This window comes from Aspergillus nomiae (assembly GCF_001204775.2).
Source record: "Aspergillus nomiae NRRL 13137 chromosome Unknown contig00353, whole genome shotgun sequence".
Lineage (NCBI taxonomy): Eukaryota > Fungi > Ascomycota > Eurotiomycetes > Eurotiales > Aspergillaceae > Aspergillus > Aspergillus nomiae.
Window position 1 is genome coordinate 15,123 of NW_015378408.1, and position 19,736 is coordinate 34,858.

Here is a 19,736-nt window from a genome sequence, read left to right on the forward strand (position 1 = left end):
ACTAAGAATATAGGTAAATGGATTCTGATAGTGAAGATTGGCCCGACAAGATCGATTTTAATACGTCTGTTGCACTCCATCATTCATCGAGACAAGAAATATAGCGGTTAGATGAAGCAAGGGGGAAATAGTACAGAAGCAAGCCAGGAACAGTGTATGCGTAGGATGCCAGGTAGCCTTCATGGTTCTCAAAGTATATATGGATCACAACAACCGGCCAAATATACGGCAAAGAAAAGGAAAAGAAGGAATAGTAAACCAAAGAGTGGGTATCGAACGAGTTTGCCGCACATCCAGAAACCCTTGTTCTTCTCTTTTCGTTTCTGTGTTTCTGTTATGAATCGTAGACAACACGTCTACCTATAAATTGGACCCTGTGGCCACTCTTTGAAGCACATTTTATGCGCATTGCACCCAAGAACTGCCATGTTCGAGTTCTCGAGGAGGACTCTTGAACCCAAGTTCTCAAAACGCGCCAAGCTGTAAAGGGAAAGAAGCCAAAGGAGCCTCCTGACCGAAGAAAAAAATAGAAAACGGATCGAACGCTTGAAATCCATGCCAAATAAAAGTAGACAATGTCACCCCAGTAACAAATTCCCCTCATACTCCAAGTACGCCTTTAGATCCTACCAGGTCGAAATGCCACTGCTTTGGTCTTGTAGAATCAAAGACTTACAATAAGCCAAGAGGACACAAAAAGAAAGGGGAAATCAAAGAGGAAGAGGAGGCCCGAAATTATAATGAAGATCATGATGGAAAGAGCCGATGGAAGAAAGAAGGAGGGGGGAAGAATCAAGAGGCCATAGACAAGCACTCGTCCAGTAAAGACCCCAGCTGTTCTCGGTCTGCCATCGTGGCACCTTCCCATACAATCTCCCCATCATCATCAACCTCCATTGTGTCCGTCGAATGATTCAACTTCATACTGTCCTTGGGAATCTCCACCACATCATCGGCTCGGTCTCTCTTGTCTGTTTCAAGCTCATCCTCAAGGTAACCGCCCATTATTTGATCAACAATCAGCGGCATATGACTGAGAACCCCACCACCGAGCTCTAAAGCCAAACGGAGGTCTCTGACCCCAAGTGGCTTTCTAACACTTGCTTCTTTGGCCTCGACAGGTAGCAAGCCCGTTGCACCATCTTTCACAATCTCCCCGCGTGTGAAAGCTAATTCTTCCCGTTCAAGCTGCTGACGATATTTGCGCATCATCATACCATTGATGGTGCCAGATGGTCCGTTAGACCTCGTACGTGAGAATACAACAGATAAAACTTCCTTCACAAAAGTTTCCGTGGCAATGGCCATGAACTCAGCGCAGGGTAGTCCTGCGCCACTAACAATTGACTCCTCGTAGCATATAGGGATCATGCGAGCATGAATGGACTCCGCATCTGGGAACTCACCGGTCTCTGACGCTAGAGGTTGCGCATAACGTTTTCGAATCTCCAGTTCCCAATCTACCGCCAAGTAGCGTGGTAAGCATCTCCAAATTCATAGGTGAAACATTGAATTTATTACACCTACTTGTTTTATTGAGACCGCCTGCACTTGCCGGTACTTGACTCGGCAGCTTTATTTGTTTTGCCAAATGATACTCCTCTAACTCATTAGGTGTAGTTTCAACGGGATCGTGCTGGTGAAGACCATTGTTAGAATGGAATGCGCACTCTAATGGTCCTCTACAACTTTGTAATCGTACCTCTGGAATTGCTTTTATTCGTCGACGATCTCTAGGAGGAAGTTGCATGACCTCCGTCTTTAGCCTCTGCTCCGCTGCATCCCCTGAGGTCGGCTTCGAGACCACCGACGGTTTGTCGTTCGCCGACACCCAACTTGCAACTCCATGATCCGGAAGGTCCCTTGTGAGGTTCCCAATAATTGCGCATATGAAATTATTATGGAGGTGCTCGGTTTTTTGGTCGGCGCAAATTATATGATCGACGCGAGACGAAAGTTCATTCTGGTTCAGTTGTCCTGTGATAAGGAATAGCGATGTTAGTTTATCCTCCAGAGGGTAAACATATGTTGAAGAGCAAAAAGAAAATAAAAAAGAAAATAAAAATGGGAATAAAAGGAATAGAAACCTGCAAGGATTGGGCTGAGTTCCGCTACGCATTCATACCTAGAAGAAAGAAAGTAGTGGCCTCCTTGTACTCGGGCCAGCTGTCGCCGATAGCGGCCTTCAGTTCCGTATAGATAGGTTCAAGATCCAGTCGCGGGACAGATATCAGCGCTTTGGTAGACTTCGAAGTCGTCGAGGTGCTAGGGGTCGCATTTTTTGAGGGAGTTATTGCGGTCGATGCAGACTCAGTCCGACTCAGAGCGGCCGGATCGATCTGCATGGTTGTGAGGCTCGCAGAAGCGCGACGGGCTGCGCGAAGCCGGGGTGCGGGGAGAACTATTCCTTCATGAAGCAGAATACATGCCAGAGAAACCCGAAAGACAGTTCTAAATTAGGGAAAGGCTAGAGCATGCGAGGAACGAGGGGATTGGGATAGGAAGGGCACTGGGTCGATGAGCAAAGTGATGGAAGGAGGTTGAAGTTGATAAAATGCTGGGGTTGGATTTCTTTTCCCCGCCAAAAAAGAGGAACAAAAGTCACTGTATTCTCCCAGTGAATGAAGCGATATAAAGACTTCAAAAAAGGACTACTTTGTTTCTGAATGTTTTTTGATCCTGTATATTTATCGATTACTACATCTTTTTACTTGTGCTTCGTCTTCTGAAGGAACGCAGTCAGTTTGGGGGTGGGGGGAAAGAGACTAATCATATAGCTTCACAATATCTTCGTCGAGTACTCCAAACAACCAGCTGATTTCCGCCATGATCCCCTCAATCTCTGTCGACAATTGACCAGTTACTAAAACTATAGATAAATTAGTCGATATTGTATGACCGGTTCATGCCATAATGTTCAAATCGCTTGGGATTCAAAAGTATAAATTGCGGTGTAGTCTCGACTTACTGTAAGCATACAATAACGCATAATCCTCGTCTGTAGACAGGCGGGATGCTTCATGGTCCTTGCGATAGTGGAAGAGGCGGGCAAGAAGCCGATCTCGAGCATGCTCAATGCTGGGAAGGACGTCGCTTAGCGGGTACTCGAGTTTCATAGAGGAAGCCATTACTATACTTGCGATCAGCATTGCTCTTTCTGATTGATCTCCTACACTCACCTGACAACAGATGGCTGATGCGCGACGACAATTGCTGTCTTTCCTTGTCGGTATATTGGAGAATACTAAGTTCGCCTTCAGATGATGTCATATTTTTATCAAGCTCAATATTTATCGCAAGAAAAGCGTCCACCATACTCCTTGTGCGGCGGAGAATGTTACTGTACGCCAAATCAGGGAATGGGCTTTTCAGCTCAAACTCGGAGCGGGCGGACGCCTGAAGAGACTCCAAGCGCGAAAGAAATCGTTCAATCTCCAGTTTCTCTCTTGGGCTCATGAAAACCGAATTATCTGTGTTGCTAGTCATGGTAGACAGGGGGCCGCGTTTCCAGAGCAGACTCATTCGAAGCCATAAAAGACTTAGACCATCCTTCAATCTCGTCCTAGCGCTGATGGGCCAAATCACTCGTGTGATGATAATACCCCAGATACAGCCAGACAGAACAGATGCAACACGATGAAGAGCTATCTCAGTTATAATCGGACTCTCGCCTCCTTCGTCCTGGTCATCGTTCCCTTCCTTCTGGCTGAGGGAGTACGCGTACAATACCGAGAGGTTATAAGTAAGCATGATGAAGCGGCCCATCGGACCCTGCCCCTTGACTATTATGAGATAAGATGTCCACGTAGCCATGAATAGCCCCAGAGATGCGAGGCCATACATATTCCCACCTGTCACGTACCACGAAACGACGGCGCAGAGTGCCCCTAAGCAGGTACCCAAAAAACGGGCATATCCGGTGGTATTTGAAGCACCGATGGTCATCGAACAAACTAGCATGTATGACAAAAGACCCCATTCGCCTCTCCAGTGAGAGTAGAACGGTCTTGTAGACGGGAGAAATGACGGCAAAGCATACAGCGCCGCACCTGTACCTACTTTGATGGCAAATTTGGTATCATCCCGTCGAAGGATCTTGAGTGACTTCCAGATACGATAACCGAAGCCCTTTTTCCCCGATACGTTTCCCGGATGGAGAGATGATGACAATGTTTTACTGTGTGACTCAGCGTTGCCGACCTCCAGTTGAGGTTCAACACCACCTTGTATGAAATCTGCTTCAACCAATGGCTGCTCTAGAGGGCTAGTCAGCATCATCTTAACAGCTTAGGCCCATCCTAGCCGAGGCAACATACCGGTATCCTTTGCTTTTACCCAAGCATTTCGTCGACACCAAAACCTCAGCCAGTTCCAGGACCTGCCATTGGGCCTCTCCTCAGCTTCAAGCTGCAGTTCATCAAGGATTGCTAACAGATCCTTCAGCTGCTCACCGAACTCCAGAAGCGAAAAACTAAAATGGCCGCAACTGGCAGCAACTTCCTCCAGATCCGCTTCGACTTCAAGGGTCTGGATATCTAGGACGTCCTTCTGTCGATATATAGTCTTCAACGCTTCTTCTCGGGATTCTCGATAGAGATCAAGTGCCCGGTCAAGACTGGTGCGGAACCTACTATTGATTGCGACCCTGTAATCCGGTGCAGGTTTGAAAGGAATCTCCTTAAAAATTTCTTTCAAAGTGAATGCAAGCGATCTCTATTAATGATTAGTACTTACCAAAATGTAGTTTGGTGTCTCGTTACCATCGATGGCCCTAAATGACCGATAAATAATGCGAAAATGTCCGCAGGAAGAAGAACGTGATCAGGCTCTGAATTAGAAGGGTCTCTTCCCAGACTTGAAAAAGACCTGTTTCTATCCGAATCCAAGACTTCTTCTTCTGGCCTCTCATCTATCGACTCTAAAATTGGCCGTTCCTCATGTAGTGACCATGGACTAGGTAATGATCCTCGGTAAACCCCGTTTATAACTGCTGCTTCGCTATTGTACTGGGTCGGCCTGGCAAGTTTGGTTTGCTTTAGCAGCTGAAATTGCAGGAGAGCCGCACTGCGCAAGCCGCCCATGTTATGAGTTATATCCTGTACCCAGCGTACAAGGTTTTTCTCTAGCCTGTACTGTCTCTCTGTACCTGCAACAAAATGCTCCAGTTTCGCTTCTCTTACCAGTCTGTCAAGCTGGCTGTATGCCTGCTTATGGCGTGCAGCTGCACTTAGGTATTCTTCAGTCTGAAGCTCCTCTTCAGATCCGGTAAGGAAGCTCTCGGTAATCAAGGCTAGCATCGTTGCTAGCGTCTCGGTGACAGTAGTGAGGTTTACCCGTAGTTTTTTCCGCGCTGATATTGGAAATATCATAAATGACACAGCCATGGCTGCAGCTACGCCCATCACGACCATTTTCAAAACCTGGAAAATTTTAGCGAACGACAAGTCCCCATTCTGTACTGCGCCTTCTTTTGTCAAGACAGTAATGGACGACAGCGAAGCGAGGGAACAGGCGACATTCACAAGGGGGTCACCCAGTCTTTGTTTTATCCATCCAATAAATCCTAAACCACCTCCACAGAAGACTATAAGAACTATAGCATGACCGAGTGGGAGTAGGTCAAGGGTGTCCTGAAAGAATCTAGAGACACACATGCTTGTCAAAGAGATGAAGGCGGCGTAGAGAAATGCTAGGAAGGCACAAATTGATGCCTTGTACATGCTTCCTTGAGACCTTGCTGGGTGGAAATAGACTGTAACGGTGGCCACGACATGCTTGCCATCTTGATGGCCTAGCCACGAAGCGATCGCTGGCACGAAAGTTGCAAGCGACCCCAATAAGTAAGCTAGGCTGCATTTCAGGACTCCGATTCCTAGCTCAGTAGAAACAACTTGATGTATCCAAAGTTCTGCCTCTCGCACCTTTCTCCATAAGCGTAAAGGTATCCCTTCACGATCCACGGAATACTGTCCGGAGAGCAGCCCGCGGCGTTCTTCATCGTTGTGGCCATTCGGTTGGAAATGAGGGTTTCGTAAAGTAACCAGACCTCTCAAGCGTTGACCGGTTTTCGGTAAAACAAATGTCGCCTGCCGCAGCTTCGTATCAGACTTATGGTTAGCAACGGTGGCTCGTCTTCTTTCCTTTTTTCCTCGAACATTTTCAATCAGAAGAAATCTGTCATGGTACCTTCTTCGGTCGCAAAAAGCGACGGGAACTACTCGACGCGTCCCCAGACAGAGACATGTTCTCATCTCATTTTTCTTCTCCTTCTTGCCTTCTTGGAGGCGCGCAGAGGACACCAAGAGTTATCGCAGCGGAGTTTGCAGACTGACGTATTGTGTAGCTGTAAATGACGATCATTGCTTGATCTATCTGCTTTGAGTGGAGTTCTGATCACCCGCCATCTTATCACCACGGCCTGGGTGAGTAAGGAACACGCATCCTACTGTACTAACGTAATACGGAGTACTACTATGCTAAAATAATTATAGTATCCTAGGAAATTTGTAGATACAGTACTTCGTTGTATATGTGTATGTATGTACACTTCAAATTTGAGGGAAAGGACAGTGAGATAAGAAAGAAGCTGCAGAGAGATAACTTTGCTCTCGCCCATATGTACGTACGGTAAAATCGCTGCTGTCCCAAAGTTCATTTCCCTCTGCTCTATTCCAAGCCTTCTACTTTCCACAACTTGACTGCTGCATCCGCGCCAGCCGATGCAATCTTCGACCCCGACACCCAAGCTACACCGTTGACACCTTCTTTGTGAGCATTAGTAGCTTGAAGCCATTCTCCAGGATTGGCCAGGCTCCACACGAATATATTGGTGTCCAACGCTCCGCTCGCAACATGTGTACCATCTTCGTTCCATGCAATAGAGGTGATCCGTGAAGTATGTGCCGTCCAACGGTCTGTGACTAGACTGGCATCGGCAACCTTGTAAACGAGAACGCGACCACGCGAATCGCCAACAGCCAGCAGGGAACCATTCGGCGAGAAAGCCAATGCAGACACGGGATTTCGAGAAGCTTTAAAATCCGTCTTTGGAATCAAAGTAGCGCCCGAGATCTCGCAGATTTGAATACTTGAATCATCGCCACCGATGGCTGCAGTGCTTCCATGTGCTGCCACAGTAGTGATGGGAAACTTTGATTTGAAGTCGCCGATCTTCTGGCCATCTTTGTAGATCTCAACGCTCTCTGAGGTCCCTACCAATACCACTACAGCTGCAGCAATACCCTTGGGCTGTCCAGATAACTTGGAAGAGCTTCCGGTGTACGTTTTAGCTCCGACGTCCACGGATCTAATGGTGTCATCCCAGGCCACGCTGTAGATTCTACCATTGCCTTCTTGTGTCGGCGCAAGGCCTGCGATGTACGTCGAGTGACTCTCACCGTCCGCCTCCTCCGCAGTTCCAGTAGCACGTCCCAGCTGCAGACTCTGCCGTCGAAGCTGCCAGTCCACAGTGTGTCATTGCCGTTGCTAGGGCGGGAGTGTGTCAAGGAGGTAATGTTTTTCTGGTGGCCTTGTATGACTTGTCTAGGTTCGGGAGTACCTTCAACAAGGTAATTCAGGTTGCCACCTAGTGACAAACTGATGAGCAGATTGTCACTTCTGCCCGGAGGCCAAACCACACCGACCTGCTGGTCTTTGACATCTGTACTTCCCTCCCCTCCAATGTTCCAGGTTTGTGAAACTTTACCGGCTTCCACATCCCATACCTTGACCGTCTTGTCGGCACTCGCAGTTACAAACTTCCGAGAGTCCTTGGACCATGAAACACTGAAAATACTACCCTTATGCTCACCTTCCCCAACCTGGCCCCTTGGCTCTCCCGTCTTGCCATCATAGAGCCAGATCTTTCGGTCAGCACCAACGCTAACCAGCGTTGAGCCATCTGGACTGAAGCCGACACCATAAATATAATTAGTGTGCTTGTCACGGATACCTGTATTGAACTTGAAGGGCGCTCCATGGTAGAATACTAAATTCTTATCATCACCAGCAGCAGCAGCTCGCAGAGGTCGCTGTTGCCTGATTGAGACTGCGTTAATCTGTTGGGTGTGGCCATAGATTTCCCCGACAGTATTTCCACTATCCCAAGTAATGCAGTGGCCATAGCGTTGCTTCCCCTCACCTACGGCGATTATACGCTGGGAATCCCCGTCCCATGCGAGATCATTGATCCTGCCATTGACAATACTGTATTCTCCCTTCGTATGCCCTTCACCGACGCAGTCCCAGACTCGAACTAGACCAGCTGCATCACCGCTAGCGACGTAGAATCCAGACGGCGAGAACCGTGCGACCGTAGTCTGCGCCTTATGTTCGGTGTACTGCCTCGCGAGAGCGGGGTCGTCGATTGAACGCAAGAATATGGATTTATTGGCCTTGAGCCTCACTTCCCGTTAGTTAAGATCTTCCGATATCTCTTATAAAGAACGATAGGTTGCCTTGTGATTACCGCATAAGCAAGTCGTTCGCCTTTGGCATCCGATGAGAGATGAGTGGGCTGGCCCCTAGTTGTAGAAGGACTAGCCGCCCAAATGAAGTCTGAAATGTGTTAGTTATACTGGCTCGCATGGGAAAGGGTAAGTAAGGTCTTGACCGTTTGTAATTGACATGGCTGTACCAACAGACAATACCAGCAATGAAAGGGAATGGGGAATCCGGAATTAGCAGAAGGTAAAGGAGAGCGTGGGCGATGTTGACAGCTATGGATGTCTCCTCCGGTTGACGTATTTATCGGTGGGGAACGTGAACCACGGACGGGACAACTCGTTCCTCGTCTTATGTCCAGACAACCCTCATAATTGGGATTTTGTACAGCAATAGTAGATAATTTAGAGATAATAAAGATTCAACCGATCGAATTTCTGATAGATAAGTTACAAGTCCAATCCCAATTTTCAGTGATGACTATGTTTGAATGTAGAAGTACAGTGTCTGGCTCCGAAGGTGCCTGACTTCGAGATAAGAAAAAGTCCAAGAAAACGCATGGAGTCCTCCATAGATCCTGCATATGAGTTCCCCGTTCACATGGCCCCATTTGCTTCAGAATATGCTGCTTCCATCTACCTTCGCCTTCAATTCCGCTGCCAGGATCTCTGGATGTCTATGGACACTAGGCATCAGACCAAGGCCAATAGCCCTTCGGATAGCCTTTGCAATCTTCCGTTGGTTGACAGGTCGTAAACCAGTTGTATTTCTATGCTTTATACGCCCCATTGGGGTGATGTACTCGGACATGATCGAGAAGTTCTGCATTAACGCAAAATAAGTTAACAATCACTGGGAGTCCGAGCCATCGAAAAAATAATCGTTCAGTTAAAACCGCACATACCTTGTACAAGTCTAGCGGGTTCATGTTCAAAGAATCAAAAGCATCTGTGGCTGGGCTGTAGCGCTTCCTCCACTTCTTCATCTCGGCAGCGCTGAGATCATGAGGTGTGTAAATATCGCCTGCTCGCCAATCGCGAGTTTGGTATTTCTCTAAAATTCGACTCTCTCCTTGGGCCTTTTGGTCTTCGATGAACTTTTGGCGGTTCGGTACACGACGACGGCTGAATACTCTTGGTCCTATTTTCGGGACAGTCAGTGCTGGCCGAGGAAGTAATGTCTAGAGAAGTACTCAATTCTGCAGGAAACATAGGCGGTCACATCGTTTGGATATTCACATACTTTGATTAGCGTTGGTAGCACGCTGATAAGCAGCGCCTTCTGTTGCGAGAGTCGAATTCCACCGGCTTGCAACCATGGAGTTCATGGTCGACCCGAAGGTGCGCAATGGAGACGACCAAGACAAGAGATGAACAGCCATATTTGAGAACTGACCGATAACCTCGGTTCTATCGAAGCAACTGAGGAGCGTCAATAAAAGCTTGCAAGCATTCAAAGGTGAATGAGTTGGGCTGGGGAGGCAGAGTGGAGCGCATGAGTCGTAAACTCGTTGAATTTAATAAATATCTTTTTCCGCGCCAAGAGCCGCAGGGAAACAAACCTCCGCGGCAACTCCAAAGTCCGTCTCGCATTCTTCTTCTATACTTTCTAATCCTTCCACTGTTACCCTTTGTATATTTGTTTTCGATAATTCGGTACCCCTGGAGCATGATACATACTGATTTGATCAATTTCGCATAATATCCAGTGATAAGGCTCCCATTTTAAAGGGACAGAGGTCTATTGCATAACGCTTTCTCTTTATAGCTTCATTCTATACTACCAAGATGCAATCTCACCTCACTAGAAGAGTTTTCCGAGCTATTCTGAACAACGAACCACTGCCTTCCTCACAATGCCGCCATCGACTACTACATACTCTCCGAACATACCGATCCCGAGGGCCAGTCGTCACCAATACCTATCACATCCAACGACGTGGGCTTTTCGCATTCAACATGGGACCCTCCACCACTCCCCAACCTGCGACTCTACCATCGGAGGCTGGCCTAAAATCAATGAGCGATCTGATGAGAGCGATGCGTGACAAAAGCAGGGGGCCTGCAGCTAGTGTTCTTGCGAAGGCCTTCCAGGATTTCTTTGCTGCACGAGCGGACATTCCCGGGGTCATCACGGGCTTTCAAGCCCGTTTGCTCGTCGTTACTTGGAAGCACTTGCGAGCTAATGAGGGCGACCTGGAGCCTAAAGATTGGAAATTGATCTTTTCTACTGAGAACCTGGAGAATGTGCTATTCGTTCTGTCCCAAGCAAGATGCCTGCCAGAATCCCGCGAGGTAATCCAAAGGTTAGCCCGATACGTTTTTATGGAGCTTTGTGCAGACCATGGGTTTGGCCCCAACCACATAGGTCGACCTGCGCTTATTGCCTATATTACTATTCAGGCTTTGAATGGTAATCCGGAAGGAGCAAGACATGTCGTTGAGAAGTTCTGGAACAGGCTCTGCAAGACCAATCCCTCGCCTTGGCTTACAGTCATGAAAGGATTTGCAATCAATGAAGATAGACGTCTCCTCAGACGGACAACTGAGAGTCTTCACGATTTTGGCATAAAGTTTGACCCTGCCTCCCACGAAGAGTTGCTCAAAGTCCTCATTGAACAAGATCTCCCGGCTGCAGTCAAGATAATGTACGAGTGCCCTTTGTTTGATGGCTGGGAGCCTACTCTAGCTACGAAAGAAGCCGTTATCAAATATGCAATTCTGCGTTCAGAAACGGCGTGGGCCGAGCCTATATTTAAGTCACTTTCGCACAGACCAACTACAGAGACCATGAGTATCACGTTGCTTTGGGAAGCAGCCCATGGGCAAGATGCATCTGCAGTCGCCGAAAAGGTCAGGGTTCTAATCCAAAATAGTCCCGAAGCCAAAGCATCGCTCACGATCGGATGTGTGAACAACTTGATGGCATATGCCAATTTTACTAACAATCCTCAATTGACTGCTGAGTATGCTGCTCTGATCCCGCGTTGGGGTCTGCAGCCCAACTCCCAGTCGCATTTATTGGAACTCGAATCTTATATACAAGCCGGCGACGTGGAAAAAACTCTCGGCCATGTTCAGGGCTTGCACGACATCAACGACAAGGCTTTTGAGAATTATTCGTTGATGAACAAGTTGATAACAATGCTTTGTTTATCAGGTCAGGGGGATGCTGTATTCGATCAGGTTTCATCCTTGCTTGACCCCTTGTTCGAGAATAATGTTCGATTGGAGCCTGAGACGCTCGCGGCACTAACGCATATGTTGCTCTACCGTCGTGACTGGGATGGGGTGTCAGAACTCCTTCGACCACGTCTGGCATTATATGATGACGAGGGAAGATCAAAGATACGTAAAGCGCTCACCGACTATATCTTGGACCTCAACCAAGATGGCGCAGATGCATGGGAGGTGTATGGGTTACTGCAGCTGGCGTTCCCCGAAGCAAGCGTAAGCACGCGAACCGATATCATGACAGCATTTTACAAAAGAAACCAGAGTGATCTAGCCTACCTAGTGTTCGGGCATATGCGGCAGGCGGAAGACTTTGCTCGGCGCCCAAAGCCAGATACCTATACCAAATGCTTCCGGTGGATAGCTCGAACGCGTGATGCAGAACACCTGGTGCTTGTTCATAACATGCTCAAATTAGACGTCGAGGTTGATCTCAACACCAAGTTGCTAAATGGGCTAATGCTCGCTTACGCAGCCTGCGACATGCCTGAGAAAAGTATGGAGGTGTTCCGTCAAATCCTCCAATCAGACGAAGGTCCCACGCATAAGACAGTTGCAATCTTCTTCAAATTATGCGGGAAGCACCACAACGGCACACAGGAGGCAATGAAGATGATGGAGAAGGTCAAACTTCTTGAAATTGAAGTGGATCGCCGGCTGTACATGGCATTTGTGGAATCTCTCGCTGCGCAATGTGAATTTGACCTTGCTATAGAGGCTATAGACAAGATGCACAGTGAAACAGGGTACCTGCCGAATTATAACTCGTAAGTTTTGGTGTCTTCCTTCGCAGTTGGTACCACGGCTGACGTAATTTCCAGTATTGGTCTTCTCTACAACGCAGTCCCATATCAATACTGGAAAGACGAGGTGGAGAAATGGGCCAAGGAGAAATACCCAGAATTATGGGCACAACTCAGTGAGATCGAGCGCACAGAGGAAGAAGAAGGGTCAAAGTTTAACATCACCGGCTACGAAGTCGTCGTCTAATTTGGGGCGTATATGTCACATACTATGTTAGTAGGGATATGATCCCTTGGACTTGATCTCCCCTAACAGCAAGAGGGATGTATTGACAGATGTTGCACTAGCACGTTCTACTGGCTTCTACCTATACATATCATAATCCGTAAACGTCGAACCTCCTACCCGTGAAGGTAAGAACTATTCCAATCGCATCCGAGTGTTAAAAATGGTCCGGGAAAGGAGTGTATGAAGCGCAAAAGAATGAGAGAGATGGAGTAGGGAAGAGGAGAGAAGGCGGACTGCATCTACCTCCACGCCTAGCAAGAGCTCACTATCACTCTCAGAGTGATAGAATGTTTCCAACGCATGATAAATTTCCAGCACGCTCTACTAAAATCATGTACTGGGGACTATACTAGGCTGCTTCGATGTCTATACTTCAATTGATGAGTTTACCTATTGTACGGTGCCGAAAGATTTCCCGCATGCTTTGAACATTAGTATCTCCCTCTATCAGATACGCCAGGAGAAAGGGAGCAACAAACCAAATGGATCCATTCTTTCTAAGCTATATTGTCCTGGCTATTTCGGGCCACAATCCTTATGCCTATCAAACACTAAGAGACAATGGCCCTGGAACAGTATAGCATCGCTTTATCCATGTCACTATGGCAAAAAAAAAAAAATTAAAAAAAAAAAAAAGCTTTCCTGAATGCGCTCTTGATTGTGGTATGTATGTATAATATTATACGATATTAGATCTAAATTTGAGGCAGAAAGAACCCAGAGGATGTAGATGTATTAACTCTTCATTACTCGTGACTCTTTTTTTTATCCCGTGCATGTGATGGACATGGTTGCCATGATTAATTTCTGTAGCACTGGGTACGTGCAGTCATGTATAAACCCGGAAGATGCAATATCATAATGAGGAACATCACGTCGTCTTTCTAAAGCATGTTACGCCATAGCCTTGGAAAGTCGCTTGGTCATGCTATGGTCATGGTTAGTAAAATGGACTAGTAGCTGGGGCTAGTGAAACCGATGCACATACAAGTCAAAGAAGGAGAACTGGCTAGGGTTGCTGCCATACTCGTATACAAACCGGCTTGCGAGGTAACTGCCAAAGATGGCTCGGAGGTAGTTCTCAGGAACCTACGTATATCGTTAGTTTACAATTGATACTGACGCTGAAAATTGAAACTTACCCGCTGCAGAATTGTATCGAGGCCAATCTTGTTCAAAAGGAGCTTGGGCAAAGCGTCATCAAGAACCGAGCGGCGGAGTTCAACATTGTCCCACAACTCAGTCTTTTGTAGCTCCTCATCAAGCTTGGTAATAGCCAGACTGAGGCGATCACTGAGGACGCTACGGAGAAGGCCAGTTTGCTCATGTTCGCGCCAGATGGCCTCGAACTCAAGAGTGGCATTCTGCTTGATGACCTCCTGGACCTGTTTGACATAATCCTGGTAGAATGTGGGAACACTGCCATCTTCACGAACACACATGTTTTCGACGAACTCCTCGTCATTGAAGGACAACGACGCAAGGACCTCTAGTGACGACGACGTCACACCACCCTTATTTGCCGAGGCATCCTTAAACAGTATACAACCGGACCTTTCGAGCCGGAGTTTACTGTCTTGCGTGATGAACAAGTTGGCACCCTCGACAATGTAGGGGATGGTGGATTTCCCGTTGTGAATAAGCTTTCCAACAGTGGAAAGATCAATGGACTCCGGTCGTCCACCACAAGGGACAAAGACATCATAAGGAAGTTCTCGGCGCAAATGGAAAGTATTGCGGAATATCATCCCGTTGTGGATGAGCTCGCCATTCGGCAATTTTATGTTGCTCTCATCCACCAGAACGCGGTAGCCCTCCGGCGAGAGTTTCGATAAGTCAAATTCGGAGATAGTCACGCGCTTCTTGGCAAGCCGGACCAGCTCCTCATGGTCCAGACCATTTGGATCGACAATAACACCGGAGCCATCAACGATAGCGGTGTATTTCTCGTTGGCCAGAAGAATCTCATTTGATCCCAGGTCACCGTCGGGGCCACCGGTTTGCAGCTTACGAACCGTGGATGGGTCGATCTTCAGCTTCCTGTAGATACCAAGAACATATTGGCGGACAGACAAGGTCGTCATGCCGTAAGTATCATGCGGGATACCGCCCAACTTGGGACTCTTTCCTGTAAAGAATGACTTCCACCAGGGAGCTCCACGATTTCTCGCATGCTCAGTAGCCCAGTCCACCAACTCGGCCGTGTTCTCATCGGGCCCCATAAAAAGGATCTCATCTTTTCCATGCAAGTCAACAATAGGGTCTTTGATGCCTGGACTGACAGGAGGTAGCAGGAGATCGAGAATGCTGTCAATGTACTTCTCGAAAGCGACAGCTGCTTTGTCCTGATGGCTTACATCTAAAAGTATCACACCCTTTGCACCACCTTCGGGGATGTCTTTATTCTTGCGCTGTTGGGTGTTGGCTAGATTGTAATTCTCATCGAACAGTGAGCGAGCGTTAATGCTGTAGGCTTCTTTGTTCCTGCTCTTGACAATACGAATGCCACCACGAGAAATATCACGGAATCGTAGATGGAAGCCACGGAACTCTGAGCTAATAACTAGGAACATGCCATAGAGACGCTGAGGGTACTCGTGTTCCGGGAGGAAATCTGGGTTGAGTCTGAAACTAAGGGCCACCTTTGTGGGAGTGAAGAAGTTGGTCTTTAAGATGGCGGCGTTGAACACGCGGAAGGCGCTCATGACCATCTCGTCGTGTTCATTGGCCACAGTGCTTGAGATGAGTTGTTTCAGCTTCGCACCATCAAGGACTTCGTCAACTTGGAGGCGCAAATAGCTCAGGGTTGGAAGAAAATCATCCTCGGCAGGGCCACGCGTTTGAACATAGTGGGTGTTGGCGAAATCCAGGTAGAGCTTGTGGATGAGTTCCGGGTACTTGTTCACGATCTCTGAGATATAGTCGGATGTGAAAGTCTCGGTACGCAGCCTCTTTTTGATCTTGGATAACAGCTCTGCGTGGACGCTATTATTGGAGTCCAAAACATCGGTCAGAGAGGTGTACTCAGAGCCCAAGCGATTAAGGAACTGTTGGACGAAGACCCATGCACAGTGGGCATAGATGGTCTCCTGCAAGCTAAGACGACCGACCGCAAAGTGATGTTGGAATCTGTTCTGGGGGATACAGTAGAGAAGGGAGACCTCTTTGATGATCTGATGAACGGCTGCCTCAATAGGAGGATACTTAGCAGCAATTTCAGCATCTTTCAGTGGGCGAAGATAAAGAGAGATGACCGTGATGCCGTTAGAGAAGTTTTCCAGGTATTTACGAGAACTTGTCAGACGGTAGTAATGGTATAGATCAGAGAGCGCGCTGAATAGACCCATAGCAGAGCCCTGACGATAAGCGATGACCAGTCTCTTTTCGCGGCTCTTCTCGATCTCGAACATCTCAATGACAGGACCAGATCGATTAACGGCATTCGTGATAATTTCTTGATAGATGGCCTTCGTATTCTCTGTTGCCTTTTGCAAGAATCTCTTTTCACCAATTATATCGATGTTCGTTTCATTCGGACCCGGGTTAGGGTTGACGAACTGGCACTTGTAAACAAAGTAACACCGGAGCTGTTGGCCATCGTCCCCAGGAATTGAGGTTGGCGAACGGAAGGTCTCAACCCGATAGCTGTTGCTGGGTGTGGAGCCATTTACGTATTTCTTTTCAATTCTCTGCTCATACCGGGGGCCGTCGACCGACGTGATGCCGGGCTTGCTTGTGTCGATGTATACCGCATGATCTTCGGCTTCCTTATCTAAACGGATCTCGAGCTTTTTATCATCACGAGCATACGCTGCAACCTTGGCCGCATAGAGAGAAAGGATCTGCGTAACGATGGCATCAACAGTCTCGGTTTGGAAATATGTATCATCAATCCCAAGTTGATTATAAAACCATTCGGCTTCTCCAGCGACGAATTCCGTAGGAATAAAGCCTTTGCTCTCCAGCTGGTCCATAACTGAAAATGGAGTTAGATAAAAGAAGAGAACCTCCAATGTCATACATAGAGGGGTAGAAAGCGAGCAAGACTTACCCTGTTCCATCTGCTTCTCTTTCCCTTCAAACTTGGCAGCAATATAGCCCGGATCCTCCTCTGACAAGATTCGGTGCAGGCCACCGCCGGGGAAGCCCAGATGGGTGGGTTGAGGCGACGGTTGGCGCACAGTCGTTCCGGCTACATTCTCTAGGAACTTGTTGTGAGGATGTCTCTGGAATCCAATAGGAGTTCCAGCGCCAGACTGAGCGCCATCATTGCTACCGTAGAGCTTGGGGCCTGGGCGCACGGGGAGGGTATTGGCTCCATTGAGGTACCCATCCGGCTGTGGAGATGAAGACGCAGTAGAAGACACCATGGTATTTAGATAGAGTACTTTAGGCGAGGTTTAATTGAGAGGAAAGGGGAGCTGATGAATTTGTAAAGAGGAGTTAGTCATAGGGCGGGAGAAGAGCTGTGGCGCACGATCTTGAAAAGAAAGCTAATTGGAAAGAAGATCTGCGGGGTTTGGGTAGAGATAAGAACGGCTGGGCAGGGTTCAGAGTGATAGGAAAGAAGTGGACCACGCTCGAAAGGGACGTACATACCTCAAAAAAGTGAGAGGGGGATCCTCCTTGCTTGATTCTTTGTTTTTTCTTGCTCTACTACCTTGGATCTGATTGATCAAAGATAAAAGCGAGAACAGGCTCTTCAGCAGGGAACCTTATCAGAGAATCACAAAAAAGAACGAGAAGTGAGAGGTCACTCTACTTCTTGATACAAGCCATGCAATCGACACGTCACCGGGCTGGGACTGTCAACAACTGGGTAGGTATGGAGATATCAAAAGACGATATGAATATGGGGAGAGGAGAGAGAAGTATCTCTTATATGATCCTATGTATAATCGAAAACTCATAGGAACGGCAGCGGGCTCCAAGTCCTTATAAGTCTTTGAACATTGCTGAGATCATACCCGGCGCTATGCGATCGGCCAGGCACGGGACCGGTCCGGGGCAGTCACTCCTGTCTGGGAAAGAGTGGATAAGAGTCTCGAATTGTTGATCCGATGCCCATCCTTGTATTGGAGTGGATCTTACTCCGTACATGTGGATCGGGTTGATTGATGGCTTTAGTGCGGTGTGGCCATTCCACAGTAGTCCTGCATGTACACTATCCTCCACGTTGCTCCAACTAAGAAGAATCCCAGTTTTACACCTTCTGACTACCCTCCCTTTCAAGATACGTGTCTCTATGTATTCTGGCATATATCTCATTGTCCTTGATCTTTCTTAGCCTTCTAATCCCTTTTCCTAGATTTTTTTAATCTCTCAATTTTGCCGGTACGTACCGGTATTCAATTGTACCAAAGTTTTTGCCAAGTTCCTATTCCAATTCAGGAATAGCGCCGCCGTAGTCTGGAGGTAGTGCGAATGAGGCAAGAAGAGAAAATGCCGCATCTGAAAGACGTGATTGGCTCCCTGAGGCTAAAATTGGAAAAATTGCCTCAACCCAACGTTCCAGAGTGGCTCGGCCAACACCTGCCTTAGGCACTAATGGCTGTGCTACTACAATAGAATTGCTTGACAATAAGGACAACTGCACCATTAAGAGCCATCTTACAGAAACGCCTATGTAGCGAGTACCAGATAATTTTCAGCTGATGATAAGAAACACATAGCGGGTCTGTTAGTCAGCTGACAAGAGACGCCTTGGCCCCAGGTCTGGTGGATTTATCATTTTGTGTGTAGCTCTCCACTTAGTAGGCTGTACGCCGGAGTACGTCTTGAAAGGGCATTTTGGTGTGTCATGGTGGCTAGTGACCTGCAAATCATCATCAACGACTGTTGCATGCAATCGGTTCTGCATGATTCTCCTGCGTAATAACTGATTCAGAAAATGCCGCAATTTCGTAACCGATAGAATTGCAAGGCAGGTGTTGGTTGAGCAATGTAATTTGTGGCAGTTTACCTATACTTCTATGTAATCGATGATTTGATTTAGGGAATCGTTCGCAGGGGGCGAAAGCATATGGGGAGTTGAAATAGAAGAAAGAGGATTGATTGATTGGTACTACGTATATCATATCATATCATCAGAACATTTTATGTTGAATGTATTAAAATGTAAGCAGAATAGGAAGGAAAATGCTATGGAATGGGATCGAATCATGGGACCTCTCAAAATCTTCGGCGGCAGAGAAAAGTTCAAAGGTAAAAAGAAAGATGAAGTCACAGGTCAGAGTTTTTCATGATACTGCGGGGTTAGTCGATCCCAACCATGATCCGTACCTGGATCAATGGCCTGTCCAATACTAGTGATTTGCGGGGTGAATCCGCTCAGTCCAATCCCACTTCACCATACTCGGTGTAGCCTCCAAGGTCCCGTTCTCATTATTAAAATGGCTCAATTCTACCCCATGCTATTACCCCATGGAAATCTCGCCCACAGACATTGTTAAGCCGCAGCTGGGTACGAAGGCGGGGTTGGTTTAGGCTCTCGCCCGTTACGGTTCAGTACCTCCAACTACGATGTCTGGACTCTTCTGCCTGGTCTCCACTTACCTCCACTGTTCAAAGGGGCAGTATGAGCCTACGAGGCACGGAGTAAATCTCCAACAAATTCTTTTTTTGGACGGCCTAGAAAAATTGTTTATTCGATGACGTGATCAGCCACTCAAAGTAGAAGTCTTTGAATTGATTGCAAGGCAAGTGGATGAACTAATTATTAGCAATGAGCAGACAGCCCAATGCTCGTACATATCGTTGACAATGGCTGCTTCACCAGCATTTACAAGAACATGAACTGATTATCAACATCGGCGAATTCGTGTTAGGCCAGAATCATTACACATGGCCTGGAAAGGCGTGTATAGAAATATCTCTTAACTCAAGACGCCGGCATTACTCGGGACTCTTTGGCATGGTGCACTCTGACAAGTTCGGATATCTGTTCAAGGGATTTAGGTACAAGGACGTCCTGGAGGCTACGCTATGTCTAGGTTATCTTTTCTTTCTCTTTCTCTCTCTCTCTTTTTT

The 19,736-nt window shown here is 47.4% G+C and overlaps 4 protein-coding genes across 4 annotated transcripts; 1 reads left to right on the forward strand and 3 right to left on the reverse strand.

Annotated features, from left to right (window-relative positions):
• Window positions 1-792: 792 nt before the first annotated feature.
• On the reverse strand, window positions 793-2,483 carry ANOM_009735 (TADA1 family protein; the record flags this gene model as incomplete). Its single annotated transcript, XM_015554991.1, has 4 exons — window positions 793-1,460; window positions 1,528-1,636; window positions 1,703-1,977; window positions 2,126-2,483. Coding segments are annotated over 4 exons (1,359 nt in total), but the record flags the coding sequence as incomplete, so codon positions are not given.
• A 224-nt stretch (window positions 2,484-2,707) lies between these two features.
• ANOM_009736 (uncharacterized protein) lies at window positions 2,708-9,917 on the reverse strand (the record flags this gene model as incomplete). Its single annotated transcript, XM_015554992.1, has 12 exons — window positions 2,708-2,725; window positions 2,784-2,869; window positions 2,969-3,130; window positions 3,180-4,256; window positions 4,317-4,713; window positions 4,761-6,095; window positions 6,685-7,455; window positions 7,539-8,400; window positions 8,468-8,556; window positions 9,082-9,264; window positions 9,347-9,582; window positions 9,685-9,917. Coding segments are annotated over 12 exons (5,430 nt in total), but the record flags the coding sequence as incomplete, so codon positions are not given.
• Window positions 9,918-10,229: 312 nt separating this feature from the next.
• ANOM_009737 (putative mitochondrial respiratory complex I chaperone (Cia84)) lies at window positions 10,230-12,665 on the forward strand (the record flags this gene model as incomplete). Its single annotated transcript, XM_015554993.1, has 2 exons — window positions 10,230-12,442; window positions 12,497-12,665. The coding sequence occupies 2 exons, from the start codon at window positions 10,230-10,232 to the stop codon at window positions 12,663-12,665; spliced, it is 2,382 nt and encodes a 793-aa protein (XP_015403283.1).
• Window positions 12,666-13,423: 758 nt separating this feature from the next.
• Window positions 13,424-17,077, reverse strand: ANOM_009738 (glutamate dehydrogenase (NAD(+)); the record flags this gene model as incomplete). The annotated part of the gene is made up of 4 exons (XM_015554994.1): window positions 13,424-13,635; window positions 13,696-13,796; window positions 13,850-16,683; window positions 16,759-17,077. 4 exons carry the CDS (start codon window positions 17,075-17,077, stop codon window positions 13,602-13,604), a joined length of 3,288 nt encoding a protein of 1,095 aa, XP_015403276.1. The 3' UTR covers window positions 13,424-13,601.
• Between the last annotated feature and the right edge of the window lie 2,659 nt (window positions 17,078-19,736).